This window comes from Oncorhynchus masou, chromosome 13, assembly GCF_036934945.1.
Source record: "Oncorhynchus masou masou isolate Uvic2021 chromosome 13, UVic_Omas_1.1, whole genome shotgun sequence".
Taxonomy (NCBI): domain Eukaryota; kingdom Metazoa; phylum Chordata; class Actinopteri; order Salmoniformes; family Salmonidae; genus Oncorhynchus; species Oncorhynchus masou.
The window spans coordinates 42,018,413-42,044,149 of NC_088224.1; the positions used below are offsets into that span (position 1 = coordinate 42,018,413).

General features: G+C 43.9%; 1 protein-coding gene across 2 annotated transcripts in view; it reads left to right on the top strand.

The window, feature by feature from the left end:
* Positions 1-806: 806 nt before the first annotated feature.
* LOC135552352 (protein argonaute-3-like) overlaps positions 807-25,737 on the top strand; it is a 56,179-nt gene continuing 31,248 nt past the window's right edge. The window contains exons 1-11 of one of the 2 annotated variants that reach the window (XM_064983919.1): positions 807-1,345; positions 12,819-12,990; positions 13,168-13,288; positions 13,483-13,691; positions 17,015-17,151; positions 17,543-17,677; positions 19,546-19,633; positions 23,314-23,461; positions 23,615-23,734; positions 23,844-23,987; positions 24,257-24,423. In XM_064983919.1, the coding sequence (XP_064839991.1) occupies positions 1,327-1,345; positions 12,819-12,990; positions 13,168-13,288; positions 13,483-13,691; positions 17,015-17,151; positions 17,543-17,677; positions 19,546-19,633; positions 23,314-23,461; positions 23,615-23,734; positions 23,844-23,987; positions 24,257-24,423 (1,460 nt within the window). In that variant the 5' untranslated portion in view covers positions 807-1,326. The remainder of the gene's footprint in view (positions 1,346-12,818; positions 12,991-13,167; positions 13,289-13,482; positions 13,692-17,014; positions 17,152-17,542; positions 17,678-19,545; positions 19,634-23,313; positions 23,462-23,614; positions 23,735-23,843; positions 23,988-24,256; positions 24,424-25,737) is intronic. The other variant, XM_064983920.1, reaches the window with a different exon arrangement.

Consider the following 25,737-nt stretch of genomic DNA (forward strand, 5'->3'; position numbering starts at 1 on the left):
TCTGTATCTTTTATTCCTCAGCATACTGTATATGAAGCAAGCCATATATTGTTTCTATCGGCCCACAATGTAATATATTATAGTTTGATACAATATACACTAAGTATACCAAACATTAGGAACACCTTCCTCAATTTGTCAGGACATGGACTCTACAAGGTGTCGATAGCGTTCCACAGGGATGCTGGCCCATGTAGACTCCAATGCTTCCCTCAGTTGTATCAAGTTGGCTGGATGTTCTTTGGGTGCTGGACCATTCTTGATACACACGGGAAATTGCTGAGCGTGAAAACCCAGCAGTGTTGCAGGTCTTGACACAAACCAGTGCGCCTGGCACCTACTACCATACCCCATTCAAAATATTTTGTCTTGCCCATTCACCCTCTGAATGGCACACATACACAATCCATGTCTCAAGGCTTAAAAATCCTTCTTTACCAGTGTCTTCCCATTCATCCTCACTGATTGAAGTGGATTTAACAAGTGACATCAATAAGGGAGTATAGCTTTCACCTGGATCCACCTGGTCAATCTATGTCATGAAAAGAGCGGGTGTTCTTTTTTTACTCCAAAACATGACAATCCAAATATCTGTTTGTTTTTTAAACAGTAAAGTTGTTTGATTTAGTTTATTTTTTGTAGTTTGGTCATCTTGTTGTTGTTGGTAGTTTGGCCGTTTAGGGGGGAATCCTGTTTCCATCCCTCACAGTAGGTGGCGGGATGTACATGAAATTGTGCAATCGCCAATATACCATAGAAGAAGACGATATCCGTGACCCGGAAAGTACTTAGTTAATCTTGCCCGCTTCACAGCGGTAGTACAGAGAACGCGCCGGGGAGTGAAACACCAATTTGCCGGCAGAAGAACACCAAAAGGTTCACTTTTATGGTCGGAAAAAACAAACATGATGTTGATATTATCCTGGCAACTAATGACAAGGTGAAACCCTAAACGATTGAGATATAGCCTTAAAACCGTTCAGGAATTGGAGCAGTGGAGTATCCATCCGAGGCTCTGAAATATTTTCTGGGACTTGAGTCTTTGAAAAAAAAAATATATATATTATCACCTGAGAACAATTAGTGCTTTAACGAAAGGAAGGGGACACGTCGTTCAACTTGTGCCGGTTGACAACGGGGGAAATTTGGGAGGATCTCGGGTTAAGCAGACACCCCAGCGGCCCGTGTCCAAATCAGCGACAGAAGCCGGGGTGTCGGCTTGAGAGTGGTCGGGTGGAACGTCTCCAACGCTGAGGTAATAGTGTCAGACGAACAGGAGCTGCGTTGAGATTTGACCATTGGGAGCCGGGGACAGAGACCTCATGAATGGAAATCGGAACTTCAGGTATATTCATACACCTGTCTGTCAAACCCCTTATTCTTATTAAATTGTTGAAGTTTGGTGTTGAAGTTTTGTAGGCTGACTATCAGTTGCTATCCTTAAACGTGGGCATACAGTCAAACCAAAAGCCTAGTAAGCCTACCAATCAGATAATGCATGAAAATAAACACATTCAGGCCTTTCACTCTACTGTCTGGGTTAGAAAACGAATTTGGGTGACCAGACATACCATTGGTAAGATGGTTTGCCGGTTCAGCGTCTCGTCGGCAACAACAAAAAAGTACTTCCGGGTCACAGAATTTGGGAACATTTCTAAATAAAAGTCCCCCACTTAATAGCGGGGAAAAGTGTAAATAACCTGTATTTATTTATGAGATGACAAATAATTGTCTAAACATTAACAATGATTCATATGTTTAAGAAATCATTTGCATTCAATTTGGGTTTAAAAAAAACATGTTTGAAGGTCAAACAAATCCCCTCAATGCGAGTCACTGTATATGGAATACATATTGGCTTAATAGAGCAAAACCTATTTTGGGTGTGGTAGTAAAAGTCTTATAGGCAATACTCAGTAGGGTCTGTAGATTGTATATACGGTGTTATTTCAAGGGATCTGAATAATACGGAGTGTTGCTGGCCCTTTCCTCCACCCGTTATATTGGCGGCCACAATGCAAATCACTATATAGAGCAAAAAATATTCAGGGTGCCGCCGTAAAAGTATTGTAGGGAATACTTAGTAGAATTGTATATGTTGGTGTCATTTCATCGGGCTCTGAGTGTTGCTGGCCTTTTATGGATTGTTGCTGGCCTTTTACTGTGGTCAAATTGCTTAAAAATGGGCTGCCTGGACACCTAAGGGTACAAATATAGCACTGTACAGGAAACGTAGGGTAATAAATACTTAGAAGGATCTGTAGAATGTATATATGGTGTTGTTTCATGGGGGACTGAGGTCTATATGCCCAGCAACACTTTCTACTCCACCCACTCAAATGGTCCCAATGCAATACACTGTAGGCCTATACATTTACATATTGGAAAAACTATTCATTGTTCAGAGGTAAAACTGTGGTTGGGAGTAAGCCTGTTGCGGTGACTGTATTACCGCCATACCGGTGGTCACAAGTCATTTTTTTATTTAACCAGGTATGCTAGTTGAGAACAAGTTCTCATTTGCAACTGCGACCTGGCCAAGATAAAGCATAGCAGTGTGAACAGACAACAACACAGAGTTACACATGGAATAAACAATAAACAAGTCAATAACAGTAGAGAAAAAAAGGGATGAGGAGGTAGGCAATAAATAGGCCATAGGAGTGAATAATTACAATTGATCAGATTAACACTGGAGTGATAAATGATCAGATGAACATGTGCAGGTAGAGATACTAGTATGCAAAAGAGCAGAAAAGTAAATAAAATAAAAACAGTATGGGGATGAGGTAGGTAAATTGGGTGGGCTATATACCGATGGGCTATGTACAGCTGCAGCGATCGGTTAGCTGCTCAGATAGCAGATGTTTAAAGTTGGTGAGGGAGATAGGTCTCCAACTAAAGAGATTTTTGCAATTCGTTCCAGTCGCAGGCAGCAGAGAACTGGAAGGAAAGGCGGACAAATGAGGTTTTGGCTTTAGGGAGGATCAGTGAGATACACCTGCTGGAGCGAGTGCTACGGGTGGGTGTTACCACCGTGACCAGTGAACTGAGATAAGGTAGAGTTTTACCTAGCATAGACTTGTAGATGATCTGGAGCCAGTGGGTCTGGCGGCGAACATGTAGTGAGGGCCAGCCGACTAGAGCATACAGGTCACAGTGGTGGGTGGTATAAGGTGCTTTAGTAACAAAACGGATGGCACTGTGATAAACTGCATCCAGTTTGCTGAGTAGAGTATTGGAAGCTATTTTGTAGATGACATCGCCGAAGTCGAGGATCGGTAGGATAGTCAGTTTTACTAGGGTAAGTTTGGTGGCGTGATTGAAGTAGGCTTTATTGCGAAATAGAAAGCCAACTCTAGATTTGATTTTGGATTGGAGATGTTTGATTTGAGTCTGGAAGGAGAGTTTACAGTCTAGCCAGACACCTAGGTACTTATAGATGTCCACATATTCTAGTTCGGAACCATCCAGGGTGGTGATGCTAGTCGGGCATGCGGGTGAAGGCAGCGAACGGTCGAAAAGCATGCATTTGGTTTTATTAGCGTTTAAGAGCAGTTGGAGGCCACGGAAGGAGTGTTGTATGGCGTTGAAGCTCGTTTGGAGGTTAGATAGCACAGTGTCCAAGGAAGGGCCAGAAGTATACAGAATGGTGTCGTCTGCGTAGAGGTGGATCAGGGAATCGCCTGCAGCAAGAGCAACATCATTGATATATACAGAGAAAAGAGTCGGCCTAAGAATTGAACCCTGTGGTACCCCCATAGAGACTGCCAGAGGACCGGACAACATGCCCTCCGATTTGACACACTGAGCTCTGTCTGCAAAATAGTTGGTGAACCAGGCAAGGCAGTCATTAGAAAAACCGAGGCTACTGAGTCTGCTGATAAGAATATAGTGATTGACAGAGTCGAAAGCCTTGGCCAGGTCGATGAAGACTGCTGCACAGTCTTTTATCGATGGCAGTTATGATATCGTTTAGGACCTTGAGCGTGGCTGAGGTGCACCCGTGACCGGCTCGGAAACCTGATTGCGGAGAAGGTACGGTGGGAATCGAGATGGTCAGTGATCTGTTTGTTGACTTGGCTTTCAAAGACCTTAGATAGGCAGGGCAGGATGGATCTAGGTCTGTAACAGTTTGGGCCCAGGGTGTTTCCCCCTTTGAAGAGGGGGATGACAGCGGCAGCTTTCCAATCTTTGGGCATCTCAGATGATACGAAGGAGAGGTTGAACAGGCTGGTAATAGGGGATGCGACAATGGCGGCGGACAGTTTCAGAAATAGAGGGTCCAGATTGTCAAGCCCAGCTGATTTGTACGGGTCCAGGTTTTGCAGCTCTTTCAGAACATCTGCTATCTGGATTTGGGTAAAGGAGAAGCTGGGGAGGCGTGGGCGGGTAGCTGCGGGGGGGGCTGTTGGTCGAGTTTGGAGTAGTCATGAGGGCAATCAAATTCCATGTGACCGTTTGGTCACGGTAATTAGGCTTCTCCAAGCTCTGATGCTGGTCATATAGTAGCCTACCAAACTTGCTAACTGCCTGGTACTCAGCACTCCATTGTCCCTCCAATCACTCTGACATCAATGCAAATGCATCCTCCATTCGCTATTTTAGTGCATATCAGACATGTACTTTTTTCCCGTTGCCCCTGTTTTGAGACCGGTGTATGAATAGTAAATGTGGACAGTTCTTCCAATATCTTCAATATGCACCTCGGAATTGAATAACAACGCGTGCATTTGAGACCCTGATGTGTCAGTCTTCACTTGTAGCCTGTGAGAAAGACGTTATGGAGAGCCATGTGAGTGAGAGCCATGTGAGTGAGAGCCGCTTCGGAATGCGCAGCACCCGGGGAGAAGGGCACAACGCAGCACTCCGGGGCAAGGGCACAACGACTATTGGCTGCAAAGGCATGGATTTGTTTAGGGTGCGTCATGGCCACGACGGGATGCCGCTGTGAAATTCGAGGCATTATCAAGTGCTTGTCAAATTGTATAAACAAAAGTATATGGACACTCCTTCAAATTAGTGGATTTGGCTATTTCAGCCACACTAGTTGCTGGCAGGTGTATAAATTTGAGCCATGCAATCTCCATAGACAAACAATAGTAGAATGGCCTTGTTGAAGAGCTCAGTGACTTTCAATGTGGCACTGTCTTCAATATGGCCTGATTCACACATTCTCCTCTGAACAGTTGATGTTGAGGTGTCTGTTACTTGAACTCTGAAGCATCTATTTGGGCTGCAATTTCTGAGGCTGGTAACTCTAATGAACTTATCCTCTGCAGCAGAGGTAACTCTGGGTCTTCATTTCCTTTGGCGGTCCTCGTGAGAGACAGTTTCATCATAGCACTTGATGGTTATTGTGACTGCACTTGAAGAAACTTTCAAAGTTCTTGAAATGTTCCTCATTGACTGGCCTTCATATCTTAAATAATGATGGACTGTCATTTCTCTTTGCTTATTTGAGCTGTTCTTGCCATAATATGGACTTTGTCTTTTACCAAATAGGGCTATCTTCTGTATACCACCCCTACCTTGTCACATCACAACTGATTGGCTCAAACGCAATAAGAAGGAAATACATTTGACAATTTCACTTTTTAATAGACACCTGTTCATTGAAATGCATTCCAGGTGACTACCTCATGTAGCTGGTTGATTAGAATGCCAAAAGTGTGCAAAGCTGTCATCAAGGCAAAGGGTGGCTACTTTGAAGAATCTCAAATATAAAATGTCCTTTGATTTGTTTTATACTTTTGTGGTTACTACATGATTCCATATGTGTTGTTTCATAGTTTTGATGTTTTCACTATTATTCTACAAAGTAGAAAATAGTCAAAATAAAGAAAAACCCTGGAATGAGAAGGTGTGTCCAAACTTTTGACTGGTTCAAGTCCAGGCTCTGGCTGGGCCACTCAAGTAAATTTAAGAGACTTGTCCCGAAACCACTCGTGTTGTTTTGGCTGTGTGCTTTGGATCATTGTCCTGTTGAAGGGTGAACCGTCGCCCCAGTCTGAGAACCTGCTCCAGAGTGCTCAGGACTTCATCAAGAATTTCTCTGTACTTTGCTCCGTTCATCTTTCCCTCGATCCTGACTAGTCTCCCAGTCCCTGCCGCTAAAAAAATGTCAGGCTTCCTCCAGAAGTGACGCTTGACATTCAGGCCAATGAGTTCAATCTTGGCTTCATCAGACCAGAGAATCTTGTCATGGTCTGAGAGTTCTTTAGTTGCCTTTTGGCAAATTCCAAGCGGGCTGTCATGTGCCTTTTCTTGAGGAGAGGCTTCTGTCTGGCCACTCTACCATAAAGGCCTGATTTGTGGAGTGCTGCAGAGATGTTTGTCCTTCTGGAAGGTTCTCCCATCTCCACAGAGGAACTGGAGCTCTGTCAGAGTGACCATCTGGTTCTTTGTCACCTCCCTGACTAAGGTCTTTCTCCCCCGATTGCTCAGTTTGGCTGGGTGGCCAACTCTAGGAAGAGTCTTGGTGGTTCCAAACTTCTTTCATTTCAGAATGATTGAGGCCACTGTGTTGTTGGGGACCTTCAATGTTGCAGAAGTGTTTTGGTACCCGTCCCCAGATCTGTGCCCCTACACAATCCTGTCTCTGAGCTCTACGGACAATTCCTTCGATCTCATGGCTTGGGTTTTGCTCTGACATGCACTGTCAACTGTGGGACCTTATATAGACAGGTGTGCCTGCCTTAATCATGTCCAATCAATTGAATGTACCACAGGTGGACTCCAATTAAGTTGTAGAAACATCTCAAGGATGATCAATGGAAACAGTATGCACCTGAGGTCAATGTTGAGTCTCATAGGATCATTTTAAAGTATTTTTATGAGATATTGTGTGATTTGCTTATTTTTCAAGCCTAAATGGTCAACATTTGATTTTGTGTTCCTATCATTTATTGCAATTACACCATTTTATGTATGTTGTCGGGAGCCCCATTCCTTTCCAAATCCACAAAGTTTTGAGTGTCACTCATTCTATAAACAAACAATATGTTGATTCAATTGATGCAATTTGGTAATTGCATGAAACTGGAAAACAATATTCAAATTGTATGCAAGATCCTCTTCAGGTAGTCTCAGCCCAGTGGGCACAAATGGTTTCCATGTCATTTTCAGAACAAAATCTATGTGATTGGGGTTCCACCAATATGTAGAAATATGATTTGTTTATTCAGATACTTCCTTAAATAAATGTTTGTTTGGCCAAAACACTTGACCTGATGCACGCTTCGGCCCTGCTGACTAATTTAAATGTATAAAGTCTGCAGCTTTCCCATCATTAGGATCATGTGCGTTATTTACCAGCCAATTAACACTCAATCTACTGATCACCCTGTTTGTTTCACTTAAGCTGTTAGCTTCACACCTAATCACCTGACACCACACTCCAAAAAGCAAGTTCTGCAGGCTCTAGTTTAGTCTAATCTTGATTATTGTCCAGTCGTGTGGTCCAGGGCTGCAAGGAAAGACCTAGTTAAGCTGCAGCTGGCCCAGAACAGAGCAGCACGTTTTGCTCTTCCTTGTAATCAGAGGGCTGATATCAATACTATGCATGCCAGTCTCTCTTGGCTAATAGTTGAGGAGAGACTGACTGCATCACATCCTCTTTTTATAAGAAACATTAATATGTTAAATCCCAAATTGTTTGCCTAGTCAACTTACAAACAGCTCTGACACACACACTTACCCCAATAGACATGCCACCAGGGGTCTTTTCACAGTCCCCAAATCCAGAACAAATTCAAGAAAGCGTACAGTATTATATAGAACCAGTATTGCATGGCGCACTGTTCCATCTCATATTGCTCAAATAAACAGCAAACCTGGCTTCAAAAAACCGATAAAGCAACACTTCGCGGCACAACACCTCTCCCCTATTAGACCTAGATAGTTTGTGTGTATGTATTGATATGTAGGCTACGTGTGCCTTATTAAAAATGTATGTAGTTCTGTCCTTAAGCTGTTCTTGTCTATTAATGTTCTGTATTATGTAATGTTTCATGTTGTGTGTGGAACCCAGGAAGAGTAGCTGCTGCTTTCGCAACAGCTAATTTGGATCCTAATAAAATACCATCTGGTCAGAATTTATCACCTCCATTATAGGGCAATCCAAGAGTGCAAGTCTGGTACAGAATGGCATTTTATTCCACACAGGAAGCAAACATTTCTCATTTAATGTTTTGTAATTAAGATATTGTCCTGACTTAGTCAGCAAAGAGTTAAAGCGACATTACCAAGGGCAGACTGGACCCTGGTTTTATGGACACAAACAATTCATATTTTTCCTGTACAGTGATATATTTGTACCATATATTGTCCAGGGGCCCCACCCAAACCAGTTTGACCACCGTGAAAGTCTAGTAACACTTCAGATGACCTAGCTTTTTGTTCAACCTCATCCTTTTTGTACAGAGAATTATGTACGGTGCAATATGTAGTCCAATATGAAAAATGGATTTAGGCTGATTGGCCGCTCTTAAGGGCTGCAGAAGTGAAACTCCTCTGGGTGTAAACTTCAACAATAGATGTGTTCATGTGTAAAATGGACCCTGCTTTTACTGCGACACAAAGTACAGGGAATTATGTACGGTGCGATATGGATGTCCAATATGAAAAACATTCTGAACGTAGAGCAATACAAATGGGCTAATTAACAGTGGGATTTTCTAAGGTTGATTTAAATGTAATACAAATAATTGTATTATTGTTATTATTAATGGCATTCTAAATAATGTTTTGTTAGTTATCATGTAACAACAGTAATACAAATATCTATCAATATCCACACTTCACAGCCAGAAGAGGACTGGCCACCCCTCATAGCCTGGTTCCTCTCGAGGTTTCTTTATAGGAGGGCTTTATAAATACATTTGATTGATAGTAATCATATTTTTTCATGCTGTTAACAATGTCAATATTATTTGTGCTATAAAATATTTTTTCTCGTTTTTCATATTCTTAAAATTCTGTCTGCTAGCATTTCCTCGTAAAATATTACGACCATTTGATTATTTTTTTTCCCCATACTGCATGCTGGTAGAACGGAGGTGTTTGCTGGTTGGTTGCCTCTGCCGAGTCCCCAACAACCGGATGTTCTGGTTTTCAGGGGAAATGGAAAGAGAGCCTGTGACGTGACTTCCGCTTTAGGATGTTAACAAGGCAACACTCCATCTTAACTCCTCCACATGTACTGGATTGGTTGAACAGAAGAGAATCTCCCCCGACAGTATCTAGTTTCAAGCTTTTCTTTTACGCCTAAATTAGGTTTGCCGCCGGCTGTCATAAGCAGGTGGCAAGCCCGTCAGGTGTGTCTAATTATCTCAAGCCCATGAGAGGCTGGCTGACTGTTTGGGAGTTGCCTGCCTGCCTTCCACACCAGCTGGTGTCAAAGTTATTGAATAGTGCTTTTTTCTTACCTTTATTTAACTCGGCAAGTCAGTTAAGAACAAACGTTTTTTTTCTTTTTACAATGACTGTCTACCCCTGCCAAACCCTCCCCTAACCCGGATGTTGTTGCATGGAACTCTGTATTCCCAGCATGGGACTCTCGATCACGGCCGGTTGTGATACAGCCCAGGATCGAACCAGGGTCTGTAGTAACATCTCTAGCACTGAAATGCAGTGCCTTAGACCGCTGCGCCATTCTGGAGCCCACTCACTGTGGGCTCGCTTAATTATCAATCAATTCTGCATGAAAACCACAAAGTCAATTAACTATCAGCTAGGGGCAGCTGCTTTGTGAGAAAAATATTTGCTGGCATACTTTTGAGCTGTCAAAACATTGAAACCATGATTGGAGATGGATGATATGATTTGTGCTGTCTGCTTTCTTAGCACTCATTTGACACAGTCTGTTGGATTGTCATGTTTTCTGATTTCATGCCAGTTTGATATCAAATCTTAATCTGTATTTGGTGTCTTAAATGAGGCCTGGGAGATAAATGCCAAGTAAAGTTCCCTACTTCCTCCAAAGGACACTTTTTTTTGTACTGTATATTAGGGGAATTACAATATTTTGATACATTTTGCACCCACCAAATGACCCATGTGTGTTAATGTGCCTCGAGAGAGGAACCATAGATGTAGGATACAGCTGCTGAGTGCCTGTACCTGGCTGAACACTGGCAGACTCACTTTGATGATCCATGTTGTATAGGCCTACAGCTTTCACATGGTGTTTATCGTATAGGTTCTGTGTGTGTAAGCCAAGAGAGCCCATGATCCAGAGCTCTGTGTGGGTAGACTTGCAGCCTAACTGTACATGGAAGAGGATGAGAAAGAAGAAGAGGCAGTTAGTTAGCCATCCACACCACCATTGCCACCCACTCTTGTACACTCAGTTGTTTCTTGTTAGGTTTAGGTTCAGTATCTAGCTAGTTGTTTAGTAGTGCAGTCAGTGTATGAGTTAATGTTTGAGTGTGTAGGCTAATTGTGTTCCTGGCTGGCAAAACCATCCAACTCATGATTACACCATCTTCTTTTGAGCTGGACCCTTGATTAGGTCGGTATGTGTGTCTTTTTTCCTCTTGTCAGGATGGTCTGTGTTGCCATGGAGAAGTGGCAGCCACATGGGTGCTGTTGGCATGGCAATGACACGCATGGGAGCGAGTGATAGACACTGGGGACACGGCATCACAGACAGTACAATCTAACTCTACAAAACCACGTTACAGTGTACATTTGTTGATTGCTAGACATACAAATACGATGATTTATTGTTACATTTGAAGCTAGGTCTAGTTGTGGTCACAACCGGACTAGATTGTGAACGACTGTTGGGAGAATGCATTGCTTGACTGCCGTGAGGGTGATGAGCACAATATAATTTGAACAGCCGAACCCCAAACAATTTGTTGTCTAGTTAGTTGAGCAGAGACTGTTTATGTTTTGGTTCTACAAAGCTGTGTCCATCATAACATTCCATAATTAAATATGGCACAATGCGATCAATTATCATGCAACATGCAACAATTTCACTGAGTTACAGTTCATATAAATAAATCAGTCAACTGAAAAAAATTCATTAGGCCCTCGTCTATGGATTTCACATGACTTGGAATACGGTTGGTCACAGATACCTTAAAATAAAAAGGTAGGGGCGTGGATCAGAAAACAAGTTAATATCTGGTGTGGCCACCATTTGCCTCATGCAGCGTGCGAAGTTGCTGGATATTGGCGGGATCTATAACACGCTGTCGTACATGTCGATCCAGAGCATCCCAAACATGCTCAATGGGTGACGTCTGGTGAGTATGCAGGCCATGGAAGAACTGGGATATTTTCAGCTTCCAGGGATTCTGTACAGATCCTTGTGACATGGGGCCGCGCATCATCATGCTGAAACATGAGGTGATGGCGGCGGATGAATGGCACGCCAATGGGCCTCAGGATCTCGTCATGGTATCTCTGTGCATTCAAATTGCCATTGATAAAATGCAATTGTATTCGTTGTCCGTAGCTTATGCCTGCCCATACCATAACCGCACCGCCACCGTGGGGCACTCTGTTCACAATGTTGACATCTGCAAACTGCACTCCCACACGACGCCACACACACTGTCTGCCATCTGCCCGGTACAGTTGAAACCGGGATTGATCTGTGAAGAGCACACTTCTTCAGCCTGCCAGTGGCCATCGAAGGTGAGCATTTGCCCACGAAAGTCAGGTATGCTGCCAAATTGCAGTCTGGTCAAGACCCTGGTGCGAACGACGAGCATTTAGATGAGCTTCCCTGAGTTTCTGACAGTTTGTGTAGAAATTCTTCAGTTGGGAAAACTGACAGTTTAATCAGCTGTCAGGTTGCTGGATATTGGTTGGTCTCAGACGAGCCCGCAGGTTAAGAAGCCAGATGTGGAGGTCATGGGCTGGTGTGGTTACATGTGGTCTGCAGTTGAGAGGCTTCCCCTTACACTGTGTATAAGACAGTAGTTTAGGAATTGTTAGTTAGATTACTTGTTGGTTATTACTGCATTGTCGGAACTAGAAGCACAGGCATTTCACTACACTCGCATTAACATCTGCTAACCATGTGTATGTGACAAATAAAATTTGATTTGATTTGGGGATGTAAACAAATGAGAGAAATAAGCTTTTTGTGCATATGGAAAATTTCTGGGGTCTTATTATTTCAGCTTATGAAACATGGGACCAACACTTTACATGTTGCGTTTATATTTTTGTTTTGTGTACATTCTACAGACCCTACTGAGTATTCCCTACAATACTTTTACTCTGGCACCCAGAATAGGTTTTGCTCTATAAGCCAACATGTATTCCACCGATCCTAGTAGATTGCCAAACATTTCTGTAAAGAAGACAACCTTGCATGTTGCGTTTTATATTTTTGTTCAGTATATTTTGCCTGTGCACATATATGACAGGCATTTGTTGGTCGGATCACCTTTCCTGAGTCACCGGAGGAGCGCGTGCTAATCCTGTTGTAGAATTCATTGCGGCCAGCAGGTCAAACGAATGACTACAATTAACAAGCCACTCAGAAATTCAAACCATGACTCTCTCGAGTCAGTAGAAAGAGTAGTTCAAAAAGAACAAATCATTTACCAACTGCAATAGTGTCATATTTTGTGTGTGTGTGTTACAGTAGTTATTAGTGTGCGGCTCATCTGAGTTGTAAGTGTGGGTAGTGTGTGGTTTTGTGACGTCATGATTACCGGAGTAGTTTTCGAAGAGGCTGTGGTAGAGTATGGGTGTAGTGTGGCTGGCACACCCTTACTAATCTCTCCAACAAAGTTTGTGTTAGTCAGGAGAATTCTCACTTGCACTTACACTCACCCTCCTCTCTCTAGGAGATGTTGGGGCCCAGGCCCTGTTCTCAGTGCCGCGGCGGCCTGGCTTTGGCACCATGGGGAAGCCCATCAAGCTGCTGGCCAACTGCTTCCAGGTGGATATCCCCAAGATGGACGTCTACCTCTATGAAGTAGACATCAATCCCGAGAAGTGCCCGCGTCGAGTCAACAGGTAAACAAGCTGCGCTGGATCAAACCCACAAACTCATATGTCTGCATGAACATTCTCAAAACAACACAAACTGGCTGCAGAGCTTTCATTTGATCACATGAACTGTACTCAGCATCACTTTACATTATGGATCAGTGCTGGAGTGTCGATATATTTGTCTCTCTGGTGCCCCTATAGGGAGGTGGTGGACTCCATGGTGAAGCACTTCAAGGTGACCATCTTTGGGGACCGAAGGCCAGTCTACGATGGGAAGAGGAGTCTCTACACAGCCAACCCCCTACCAGTCGCCTCAGCAGGGGTGAGATGCGCACACACACACACACACACACACACACACACACACACACACACACACACACACACACACACACACACACACACACACACACACAATAACATTTGTAGTGTAATTTACCATATTGAATGTCAGATGGGAGTTCTGGTGATTCATTGAGTTGCCATAGAAGTTAAAGCTATCTATATTGTCCTCAGGTGGATCTGGACGTCACCCTGCCAGGGGAGGGGGGTAAGGATCGGCCCTTCAAAGTGTCCATCAGGTTTGTGTCGCTAGTCAGCTGGCACATGCTGCATGAGGTCCTGACAGGGCGCACCATGCCTGAGCCCTTGGAGCTGGACAAGCCCATCAGCACCAACCCTGTACACGCTGTGGACGTGGTGCTACGACACCTGCCCTCCATGAAGTGAGTCATTACAGTTTACACTTTATTTATTATAGGTAGGCAAGTTGAGAACAAGTTCTCATTTACAACTGCGACCTGGCGAAGATAAAGCAAAGCAGTTCGACACAAACAACAACAGAGTTACACATGGAGTAAAACAAACATACAGTCAATAATACAGTCTATATACAATGTGAGCAAATGAGGTGAGAAAAGGGAGGTAAAGGCCATGGTGGCGAAGTAAATGCAATATAGCAATTAAAACACTGGAATGGTAGATTTGACAGTAGATGAGTGTGCAAAGTAGAAATACTGGGGTGCAAAGGAGCAAAATAAATAAATACAGTAGGGGAAAAGGTAGTTGTTTGGGCTATTTATAGATGGGCTAGGTGCAGTGATCTGTGAGCTGCTCTGACAGCTGGTGCTTAAAGCTAGTGAGGGAGATGTGTTTCCAGTTTCAGAGATTTTTGTAGTTCGTTCCTGTCATTGGCAGCAGAGAACTGGAAGGAGAGGCGGCCAAAGGAGGAATTGGCTTTGGGGGTGACCAGTGAGATACACCTGCTGGAACGCGTGCTATGGGTGCAGCTATGGTGACCAGCGAGCAGAGATAAGGCGGGTCTTTACCTAGCAGGGTCTTGTAGATGACCTGGAGCCAGTGGGTTTGGAGTATGAAGCGAGGGCCAGCCAACGAGAGCGTACAGGTCGCAGTGGTGGGTAGTATATGGGGCTTTGGTGACAAAACGGATAGCACTGTGATTGACTGCATCCAATTTGTTGGGTAGGGTGTTGGAGGCTATTTTGTAAATGACATCGCCAAAGTCGAGGATCGGTAAGATGGTCAGTTTTACGAGGGTATGTTTGGCAGCATGAGTGAAGGATGCTTTTTTTGTGAAATAGGAGGCCAATTCTAGATTTAACTTTGGATTCTGGAAGGAGAGTTTACAGTCTAACCAGACACCAAGGTATTTGTAGTTGTCCACATATTCTAAGTCAGAACCGTCCAGAGTAGTGATGCTGGACGAGCGGGCAGGTGCAGGCAGAGATGGGTTGAAGAGCATGCATTTACTTTTACTTGCATTTAACAGCAGTTGAAGGCCACGGAAGGAGAGTTGTAATGGCATTGAAGCTCATCTGGAGGGTTGTTAACAGTGTCCAACGAAGGGCCAGAGGTATACAGAATGGTGTTTTCTGCATAGAGGTGGACCAGAGACTCACCAGCAGCAAGAGAGACATCATTGATGTATACAGAGAAGAGAGTCGGCCCAAGAATTGAACCCTGTGGCACCCCCATAGAGACTGCCAGAGGCCTGGACAACAGGCCCTCCGATTTGACACACTGAACTCTATCAGAGAAGTAGTTGGTGAAACAGGCGAGGCAATCATTTGAGAAACCAAGGCTATCAAGTCTGCCGATGAGGATGTGGTGATTCGAGTCGAAAGCCTTGGCCAGGTCAATGAATACGGCTGCACAGTATTGTTTCTTATTGATGGTTAAGATATCGTTTAGGACCTTGGCTTTTGAAGACATTAGAAAGGCAGGGTAGGATAGATATAGGTCTGTCGCAGTTTGGGTCTACAGTGTCTCCCCCTGTGAAGAGGGGGATGCTTTCCAATCTTTGGGAATCTAAGATGACACGAAAGAGAGGTTGAACAGGCTAGTAATAGGGTTTGCAACAATTTCGGCAAATCGGTATAAAAGGGTATATAACAAAGTATTGAGATAAACTTTTGTTATTGACCAAATACTTATTTTCCACCATAATTTGCAAATAAATTCATTAAAAATCCTACAATGTGATTTTCTGGATTTTTTTCCTTCTCATTTTGTCTGTCTTAGTTGAAGTGTACCTATGATGAAAATTACAGGCCTCTCTCATCTTTTTAAGTGTGAGAACTTGCACAATTGGTGGCTGACTAAATACTTTTTTGCCCCACTGTATATGAGGGTGCCCGTGTTTACGGCTTTGGGATTGTACCTTGTAGGTTCATTGATAATTTGTGTGAGATTGAGGGCATCAAGCTTAGATTGTAGGACGGCCGGGGTGTTAAGCATGTCACAGTTTAGGTCACTTAGCAGCACGAGCTCTGAAGATAGATGGGGGGCAATCAGTTCACATATGGTATCCAGAGCACAGCTGGGGGCTAAGGGTGGTCTATAGCAAGCGGCAACGGTGAGAGGCTTGTTTTTAGAGAGGTGGATTTTTAAAAGTAGAAGTTCAAATTGTTTGGGTACGGACCTAGATAGTAGGACAGAATTCTGCAGGCTATCTCTGCAGTAGATTGCAACACCGTCCCCTTTGGCAATTCTATCTTGTCGGCAAATGTTATAGTTAGGGATGGAAATTTCAGAGTTATTGGTGGTCTTCCTAAGCCAGGAATCAGACATGGCTAAGACATCAGGGTTGGCGGAATGTTCTAAAGCTGTGAATAAAACAAACTTAGGGAGGAGGCCTCTAATGTTAACATGCATGAAACCAAGGCTTTTACGGTTACAGAAGTCAACAAATGAGAGCACCTGGGGAATAGGAGTGGAGCTAGGCACTGTAGGGCCTGGATTAACCTCTACATCACCAGAGGAACAGAGTAGGATAAGGGTACGGCTAAAAGCTATGAGAATTGGTCGTCTAGATTGTCTGGAACAGAGAGTAAAAGGAGGTTTCTGGTGGCGATAAAATCGCTTCAAGGTATAATGTACAGACAAAGGTATGGTAGGATGTGAACACAGTGGAGGTAAACTTAGGCATTGAGTGATGATGAAAGAGATATTGTCTCTAGAAACATCATTGAAACCAGGTGATGTCATCGCATGTGTGGGTGGTGGAACTGAAGGGTTGGATAAGGTATAATGAGCAGGGCTAGATGCTCTACAGGGAAATAAGCCAATAAACACTAACCAGAACAGCAATGGACAAGGCATATTGACATTAAGGAGAGGCATGCTTAAACGAGTGATCATAAGGGTCCAGTGAGTAGTGAGGTTGGTTGGGGTCACGGCGATTCAGACAGCTAGCCGAGCCATGGGTAGCAAGCTAGCAGAAGATGGAGGTCGGTTTTTAGCCACCCTGTGCGTTTCTGTCGGTAGATTAGTGGGGTTCTGTCTGTATGGGCCTAGGAGTGTTCATGTACTATAGAACTGCTGTCAGAAGCTCTTTGCTGTGTTTTTCCAGATGTTCTGTTGGTTGTGTGTATTTATCAACACTCATAGTTCAGAATAGTAGTAGTTTATAGTATTGATTCTTTTAGAAAAGATATACAACCTAATGAAGCTGTGTCTTAAATAAAACATGAGTAGAGTAATTCAATACATTTTCTGGCTGTGAAAGGTGACCCTCTCTTCTTCCCAGGTACACCCCAGTGGGGCGCTCCTTCTTCTCCGCCCCAGAGGGTTACGATCATCCCCTGGGCGGGGGTAGGGAGGTGTGGTTCGGCTTCCACCAGTCGGTGCGGCCCGCCATGTGGAAGATGATGCTCAACATTGACGGTGAGGGCCTTTTCCCTTGACTGTCAGGAACATCGACAATAATAACGTAGTCTTCACTGGTGGCAGGGACTTGTTTCTTTCCACGTTGTCTGGATGACAATGATGTAGCATCTCAGTCAGTCTCTGATGTCTGTGTTTAGTTGCATTTTGTTTAGTCAGTCATGTCTTTGATTGGTCCAAATGATATAGAATACAGCCTATCCCTCACACCTACACTCAGAATTTGATCCTTAGCTACATTCGAAGATCCTGATTTTTTTTTTTTTTTTTTTTTTTTTTTTTTTTACATATTCCAACTCTTGCTCTTTGAATTTGGTTGTTGACTATCATAACATGGATCCCAAGCCGCATTCAAGTACTTTATTTTAATTTGACCACTTCTCCTCTGTAGTATCGGCCACGGCTTTCTACAAGGCCCAGCCGGTGATCCAGTTCATGTGCGAAGTCCTGGACATCCACAACATAGACGAGCAGCCCCGGCCCCTCACCGACTCCCACAGGGTCAAGTTCACCAAAGAGATCAAAGGTATGCAGAGTGACGTCACCACCACCACCCCAGGAACAAGAATGCTAACTAACACTTTAATTAATTAAAACCTGTTGACACCATGGGTTCCCCTACAGGAACAACACCCCCCCCGTTCAACTCAAACGGTGGCGCAGGGAATGCAAAATTTATTCTTAGAAATATTTAACCTCCACACATTAACAATTCCAATAGCTCAAATGAAAGATAAACACCTTGTTCATCTACCCAGCGTTTCAGATTTCTAAAATGTTTTACGTCGAAAACATAGCACATAGCACATTTATGTCAAACCACCACAAAGACACAGACGATATGCAGCCATTTTGTCGAACAAAAGATGCAATCACAAACGCAGGATTAAAATAAAAATCATTCACTAACCTTTTGAAAATCTTCATCAGATGACAGTAATATGACATGTTACACAGTACATTTATGTTTTGTTCGATAATATGCATTTTATATCCATAAATCTCGGTTTGAATTGACGCCATGTTCAGAAAATGCTCAAAAATGTCCGGAGAAATTATAGAAAGCTACGCCAGATAACAGAAATACTCATCATAAACTTTGACTAAAGATACATGTTCTACATATAGTTAGAAAGATACACTTGTTCTTAATGCAACCGCTGTGTCACATTTTTTTTTTTACGTTTCAGAATTAGTTTACTATGCAATAATCTGAGACGGCGCTCAGACATAACAATATTTCTCCGCTATGTTGGAGTCAACAGAAATACAAAATTAGAACATAAATATTCCCTTACCTTTGATGGTCTTCGATCAGAATGTAGTAGAAGGAGTCATACTTACCCAATACATTGTTTTGTTTCATAATGTTCAATTCTAGTGTCCATGTAGTAGCATATGCTACCACTTTCAGCTCAAATGCCCAAAAAGGACTTCTGGTCCAGAATAATTGCGCATCAAAACTTCCAAATTACATATTATAGGTCGACGAAACTGGTAAACTAAGTGCAGAATCAACCTTTAGGATGTTATACACATACAAAATGAATGGCATTCCAACCGGACAATCCTAGTTCATCTGGGGCTGGCTGGTACAAAAGGAAGCTCTTTGTCCAAAGCGCGCCTCACGCACATGAAAATCATCGCGACACCCACAGTTTTTCGCCTCATTGGGTCAAAGTTCACAGCATTTGCACCATTAAACGCTCTACTGAATGAGGACATCTAGTGGAAGACATAGAAAGTGTTTCCAGATCCATAACTGGTTGGGAAGGGAGGGGGAGATGAAGTCAAAGTTGCCCCAACTTTCAGGATTCCAAAACTAGTTTGCAAGACTGCCTGCCCTGTGAGTTCTGTTATACTCACAGACATAATTCAAACGGTTTTAGAAGCTTCAGAGTGTTTTCTATCCAATAATAATTATTATATGCATATATTAGCAATTTAGGACTGTTTTTTATGCAGTTCACTATGGGCACGCAATTCATCCAAAGGGGAAATACTGCCCTCTATCTCTAACAGGTTTTAATGGAACACACTGCTAGACTCCTTGCATCACTATTGAATTCCAGGGCTAATGTTTTTGTCATTTGTTTTGGTTGTAGGGATATTGGTATTGTGATAGTTCATTCACTCCTTTATGTATTGCTGAATCGTTTTATACTCAACAAAAATATAAGCTCAACAATTGAAATAAATTCATTAGACCCTAATCTATGGATTTCACATAACTGGGCAGGGGCGCAGCCATGGGTGGGCATAGGCACACCCACTTGGGAGCGGGACTGCACCCCTGCCCAGTTATGTAAAATACATAGATTAGGGCCATAATTAATTTTGAATGAATAGTTCTTCTCAAACATATGCACCTCCTCCTTCCTTTGCTGTGTCCAGGTCTGAAGGTGGAAGTGACCCACTGCGGGACAATGCGGAGGAAGTACAGAGTGTGTAACGTGACCCGCCGCCCTGCCAGCCACCAGACGTGAGTACCTATACACAGAGAGACAGGGATATGTGTAGTTTGGTGGCAGGCAGACCAGAAATTAAGAACTTTGGCCCAGTAACCAAATCCCCAAGCTGACTAGGTGAAAAATCTGTCAATATGCTCTTAAGCAAGGCACTTAACCCTGATTGCTCCTGTAAGTTGCTCTGGATAACATTTCAAATATTACAATGTAGGTTAACTCTGACACAGCCTGAACCGAAGCCTTGAATTGCCTTTAAATTGGACTAATGGGCAGCTTCCTGGATACAGAATGTTTCTGTTTATTTGTTTATTTATTTATTTATTTAACCAGGTAGGCCAGTTGAGAACAAGTTCTCATTTACAACTGTGACCTGGCCAAGATAAAGCAAAGCAGTGTGACCAAAACAACAACACAGAGTTACATATGGGATAAACAAACGTACAGTCAATAACACAATATAAAAATCTATGTGCAGTGTGTGAAAATGTAGTAAGATTAGGGAGGTAAGGCAATAAATAGGCCATAGTAGCGTAGTAATTACAATTTAGCAATTAAACACTGGAGTGATAGATATGATGATGATGTGCAAGTAGAAATACTGGGGTGCAAAAGAGCAAAAATAAATAACGATATGGGGATGAGGTAGTTAGATGGGCTTTGTACAGCTGCAGTGATCAGTCAGCTGCTCTGACAGCTGAAGCTTAAAGTTAGTGAGGGTAATAAGTCTTCAGCTTCAGTGACTTTTGCAATTTGTTCCAGTCATTGGCGGAGGCCACAGAAGGAGTGTTGTATAGCATTGAAGCTTGTTTGGAGGTTAGTTAACACAATGTCCAAAGAAGGGCCAGATGTATACAGAATGGTGTCGTCTGCATAGAAGTGGATCAGAGAATCACCAGCAGCAAGAGCGACATCATTGATATATACAGAGAAGAGAGTCGGCCTGAGATTTGAACCCTGTGGCACCCCAATAGAGACTGCCTGAGGTCCGGACAACAGGCCCTCCGATTTGGCACACTGAACTCTATCTGAGAAGTAGTTGGTGAACCAGGCGAGGAAGTCATTTGAGAAACCAAGGCTATTGAGTCTGCGGTGATTGACAGAGTCGAATGCCTTGACCAGGTCGATGAAGACGGCTGCACAGTACTCTTTTATTGATGGCGTTTATGATATCGTCTAGGACCTTGAGCGTGGCTGATGTGCACCCATGACCAGCTCAGAAACCAGATTACATAGTGGAGAAGGTACGATGGGATTCAAAATGGTCGGTGATCTGTTTAACTTGGATTTCGAAGATTTTATAAAGGCAGGGCAGGATCGATATAGGTCGATAACAGTTTGGGTCTAGTGTCTCCCCCTTTGAAGAGGGGGATGACCGAGGCAGCTTTCCAATCTTTAGGGATCTTAGATGATATGAAAGAGGTGTTGAACAGGCTAGTAATAGAGGTTGCAACAATTATGGCGGATAATTTTTAGAAAGAGAGCCCAGCTGATTTGTAGGGGTCCAGATTTTGCAGCTCTTTCAGAACATCAGCTATCTGGATTTAGGTGAAGGAGAAGCGGGGAGGGCTTGGGCAAGTTTCCGCGGGTGTTGCAAAGCTGTTGGCTGGGTTAGGGGCAGCCAGGTGGAAAGGAATGCCACCCGTAGAAAAATGCTTATTGAAATTTTCGATTATCGTAGATTTTATCGGTGGTGACAGTGTTTCCTAGCCTCGGTGCATTGGTCAGCTGGGAGGAGGTGCTCTTATTCTCCATTGACTTTAGTTTCTCAAAACCTTTTGGAATTTCTGCTACAGGATACAAATTTCTGTTTGAAAAAGCTAGCCGTTGCTTTCCTAACTGACTGTGTATATTGGTTCCTAACTTCCCTGAAAAGTTGCATATCGCGGGGGCTATTCGATGCTAATGCAGTACGCCACAATTATGTTTTTGTGATGGTCAAGGACAGTGGAGTAAACCAAGGGCTATATCTGTTCTTAGTTCTACATTTTTTGAATGGGGCATGCTTATTTAAGATGGGGAGGAAAGCACTTTTAAAGAATAAACACTGACGCGATGAGGTCAGTATCCTTCAGGATACCTGGACCAGGTCGATTAGATAGGCCTGCCCGCTGAAGTGTTTTAGGGAGCGTTTGACAGTGATGAGGGGTGGTCGTTTGACCGTGGGCCCATTACGGACGCAGGCAATGAGGCAGTGATCGCTGAGGTCCTGGTTGAAGATGGCAGAGATGTATTTAGAGGGCAAGTTGGTCAGGATAATATCTCTGAAGGTGCCCGTGTTTACGGATTTAGGGTTGTACCTGGTAGGTTCCTTGATAAATTGTGTGAGATTGAGGGCATCTAGCTTAGATTGTAGGACGGCCTGGGTGTTAAGCATATCCCAGTTTAGGTCACCTAACAGCACGAACTCTGAAGATAAATGGGGGGCAATTAATTCACATATGGTGTCCAGTGCACAGCTGGGTGTCTTTAACAAGCGGCAACAGTGAGAGACTTATTTGTAGAGAGATGGATTTTTAAAAGTAGAAGCTCGACTTGTTTGGGTACAGACCTGGGTAGAATGACAGAACTCTGCAGGCTATCTCTGCAGTCGATTGCAACTCCGCCCCCTTTGGCAGTTCTATCTGGACGGATAATGTTGTCGTTGGTGATGGAAATTTCAGAATTGTTGGTGGCCTTCCTAAGCCAGGATTCAGACAAGGCTAGGACATCAGGATTGGCAGAGTGTGCTAAAGCAGTGAATAAAACAAACTTAGGGAGGAGGCTTCTGATGTTAACATGCATGAAACCAAGGTTTTTACGGTGTCAGAAGTCAACATCACCAGAGGAGGAGTAGGATATGGGTACGGCTAAAGGCTATGAGAACTGGTCGTCTAGTGCGCTGGAGCAGATTTCTGAGCATGGTAGATGCAGGGCATAATGTACAGACAATGGTATGGTAGGATGTGTGTATAGTGGAGGTAAACCTAGGCGTTGAGTGACGATGAGAGAGATTGCATCTCTGGAGGCGCCAGGTGAGGTCTCAACATGTGTGGGGGGTGGGACAAAAGAGCTATCTAAGGCATGTTGAGTGGGACTGGGGGCCTCTACAGTTAAATAAAACAATAAGTACTAACTGAGACAGAAGTAGACAAGGCATATTTACATTAGAGAGAGGCATAAAGCAGTCATGAGTGTTGATCGGGAGAGCTAAGACAACGGGTAAATGGCGATGAATGAGCAGAGAGGGTCAGTTAGGTACGCACAGGACCTGAGTTCGAGGCTGGGGCCTTTAGATAAACAGAGGCCTGCTGGACCATTCACTAACGCAGTACAGTACATCAGCTGTGTCGCCGAGTGATCATAGGGTCCAATGAGCAGCAATGGGTGCGTCTGGGAGCCGTTCGGTAGTTGCTACTACGCTAGGCGAACGGGAAACGACGGCATTCAGTAAGCTAGCGGGCCGGGGCTAGAGGATGGGTCTTTGGTGACATCGCAACGGAAAAGCCTGTTGAAGCCACATCGGACGATTACGTCGGCAGACCAGTTGTGATGGATTAAGTCTAGTCCTGGTCTAAAAAGCAAGCTCAATGGAGAATCTCCATTCAATATGCTCTTTGTCAAGGACATCACTTAACCTGTGTCCCGAGAAACCACCCCTAAGAGTTGAACATGGAAACTAGACAAAACTCCATGTTTCTCCTCTTTGAACCCCCAGGTTCCCCCTGCAGCTGGAGAATGGTCAGACAGTGGAGCGCACGGTGGCCCAGTACTTCAGAGAGAAGTACAGCCTGCAGCTGAAGTACCCCCACCTCCCCTGCCTCCAGGTGGGGCAGGAGCAGAAACACACCTATCTGCCCCTGGAGGTGAGTACCAATAATAGTATTGGCTCTTTGTAGAGCCCTGAATGATTGTCTTTCCTGGTCAGATCATCTGCTCAGGATAACTCCGGGCCCGAAGCATAAAACTGTACCTACTGTATTAAATTACTTTAACTCACATTCTATGTCTCCTTGCAGGTATGCAACATAGTAGCTGGCCAGCGTTGTATTAAAAAACTCACTGATAACCAGACGTCCACCATGATCAAAGCCACGGCCCGCTCTGCCCCAGACAGACAGGAGGAGATCAGCAGGCTGGTGAGTATGGTGTACTGTCTCATCCACCACCAAACTAATGATTTCCTGTTTTGCTACTACCCCTCCCTATATCCTCCTCCTCCTCTATCATTCCCCTCTCTGTGTCCAGGTGCGGAGTGCGAACTATGAGGTGGACCCGTTCGTCCAGGAGTTCCAGTTCCGCGTGCGTGACGAGATGGCGCAGGTGACGGGCCGTGTGCTGCCAGCCCCCGGGCTGCAGTATGGCGGCAGGGCGAGCTCGGAACACTTCATGGTATCTACCCTTTAAATCATCCTTCATCTGCATGTCTCTGTGCATGTCTGAGATTTAGCTTCACCATCTCTCTTTCTTGCCCCAGTCTCTTTCACTTTTGTCGCTTTTGACAAACTGTCAACCTCTTCCACCATTTCACCCACCTCTGTTTTTCTCTGTGAAAATAATAATTTCTACTTTTCTTGTGTGAAGGCTATGACAAATGGCATGACAATGTTTTTTTTAGATAGATTAAATGATACTCTCCCCCTTCTGTGTGTGTGTGGCAGCCCCAGCAGGTGAACCCTGTGGTGTCTTTGCAGAACCGCACGGTGGCCACGCCCAGCCACGGCGTGTGGGACATGAGGGGCAAACAGTTCCACACTGGGGTGGAGATCAAGATGTGGGCAATCGCCTGCTTCGCCACGCAGAGGCAGTGTCGCGAGGAGATCCTCAAGTGAGTGCTGTCTGTCTCATACATGCATACATATACTTGTACATCATAAACACACACAGACAGAGAGGTCTCTGTTTCAACAGTTAAATACTCAGCACAATGCAATAACATAATATTCAAACAAATATTTATACTGAACAAAAGTATAAACGCAACATGTAACGATTTTACTGAGTTACATATAGTTCATATAAGGAAATCAGGGATATAAATTGGGCCCTATTCTATGGATTTCACATGACTGGGAACACAGATATGCATTTGTTGATAACAAATACCTTTGTAAAAAAAAAAACACAAAAAAAACATGTATTTCTTGAAAAAAAAATGAAAAAAATAAAGTAGGGGTGTGGATCAGAATATCAGTCAGTATCTGGTGTGACCACCATTTACCTCATGCAGCGCGACACATCTCTTTCGCATAGAGTTGATCAGGCTGTTGATTGTGGCCTGTGGAAGGTTGTCCCACTCTTCAATGGCTGTGAGGAGTTGCTGGATATTGGCGGGAACTGGAACACGCTGTCGTACACCTCATGCTGAGGTGACGTGATGGTGATGGTGGTGGATGAATGGCACGACAATGGGCCTCAGGATCTCATCATGCTGAAACATGAGGCGATGGTGGCGGATGAATGGCACAACAATGGGCCTCAGGATTACATCACGGTATCTCTGCATTCAAATTGCTAACAATAGAATGCCATTGTGTTCGTTGTCCGTAGCCTATGGCTGCCCATACCAGGACTCCGATAAGCTTTGCGGAGAATTTTGGTTGTGCAAACCCACAGTTTCCTCAGCTGTCTGGGTGGCTGGTCTCAGACGATCCAGCAGGGGAAGAAGCTGGAGGTGGAGGTGTTGCGTGTTTACAGGTGGTCTGCGGTTGTGAGGCTGGTTCGACGTACTGCCAAATTCTCTAAAACAACATTGGAGGCAGCTTATGGTAGATAAATGATCATTACATTCTCTGGCAACAACTCTGGTGTACATTCCTGCAGTCAGCATGCCAATTACACACTCCCTCAGGACTTGAGACATCTGTGACATTGTGTTTGACAAAATTGCACATTTTAGAGTGGCCTGTTTTAATCAGCTTCTTGAAGTGTCACACCTGTCAAGTGAATGGATTATCTTTGCGAAGGAGAAATAAATTTATGCACAAAATTTAAGAGAAATAAGCTTTTTTGTGCATATGGAAAATGTCAGGGATCATCTATTTCATGTGCATGAAACATGGGACCAACACTTTACATGTTGCATTTGATATATTTTTACAGTATGATTTATTTGGGTTGGTTTCTGCCACGCTTCGTCTGT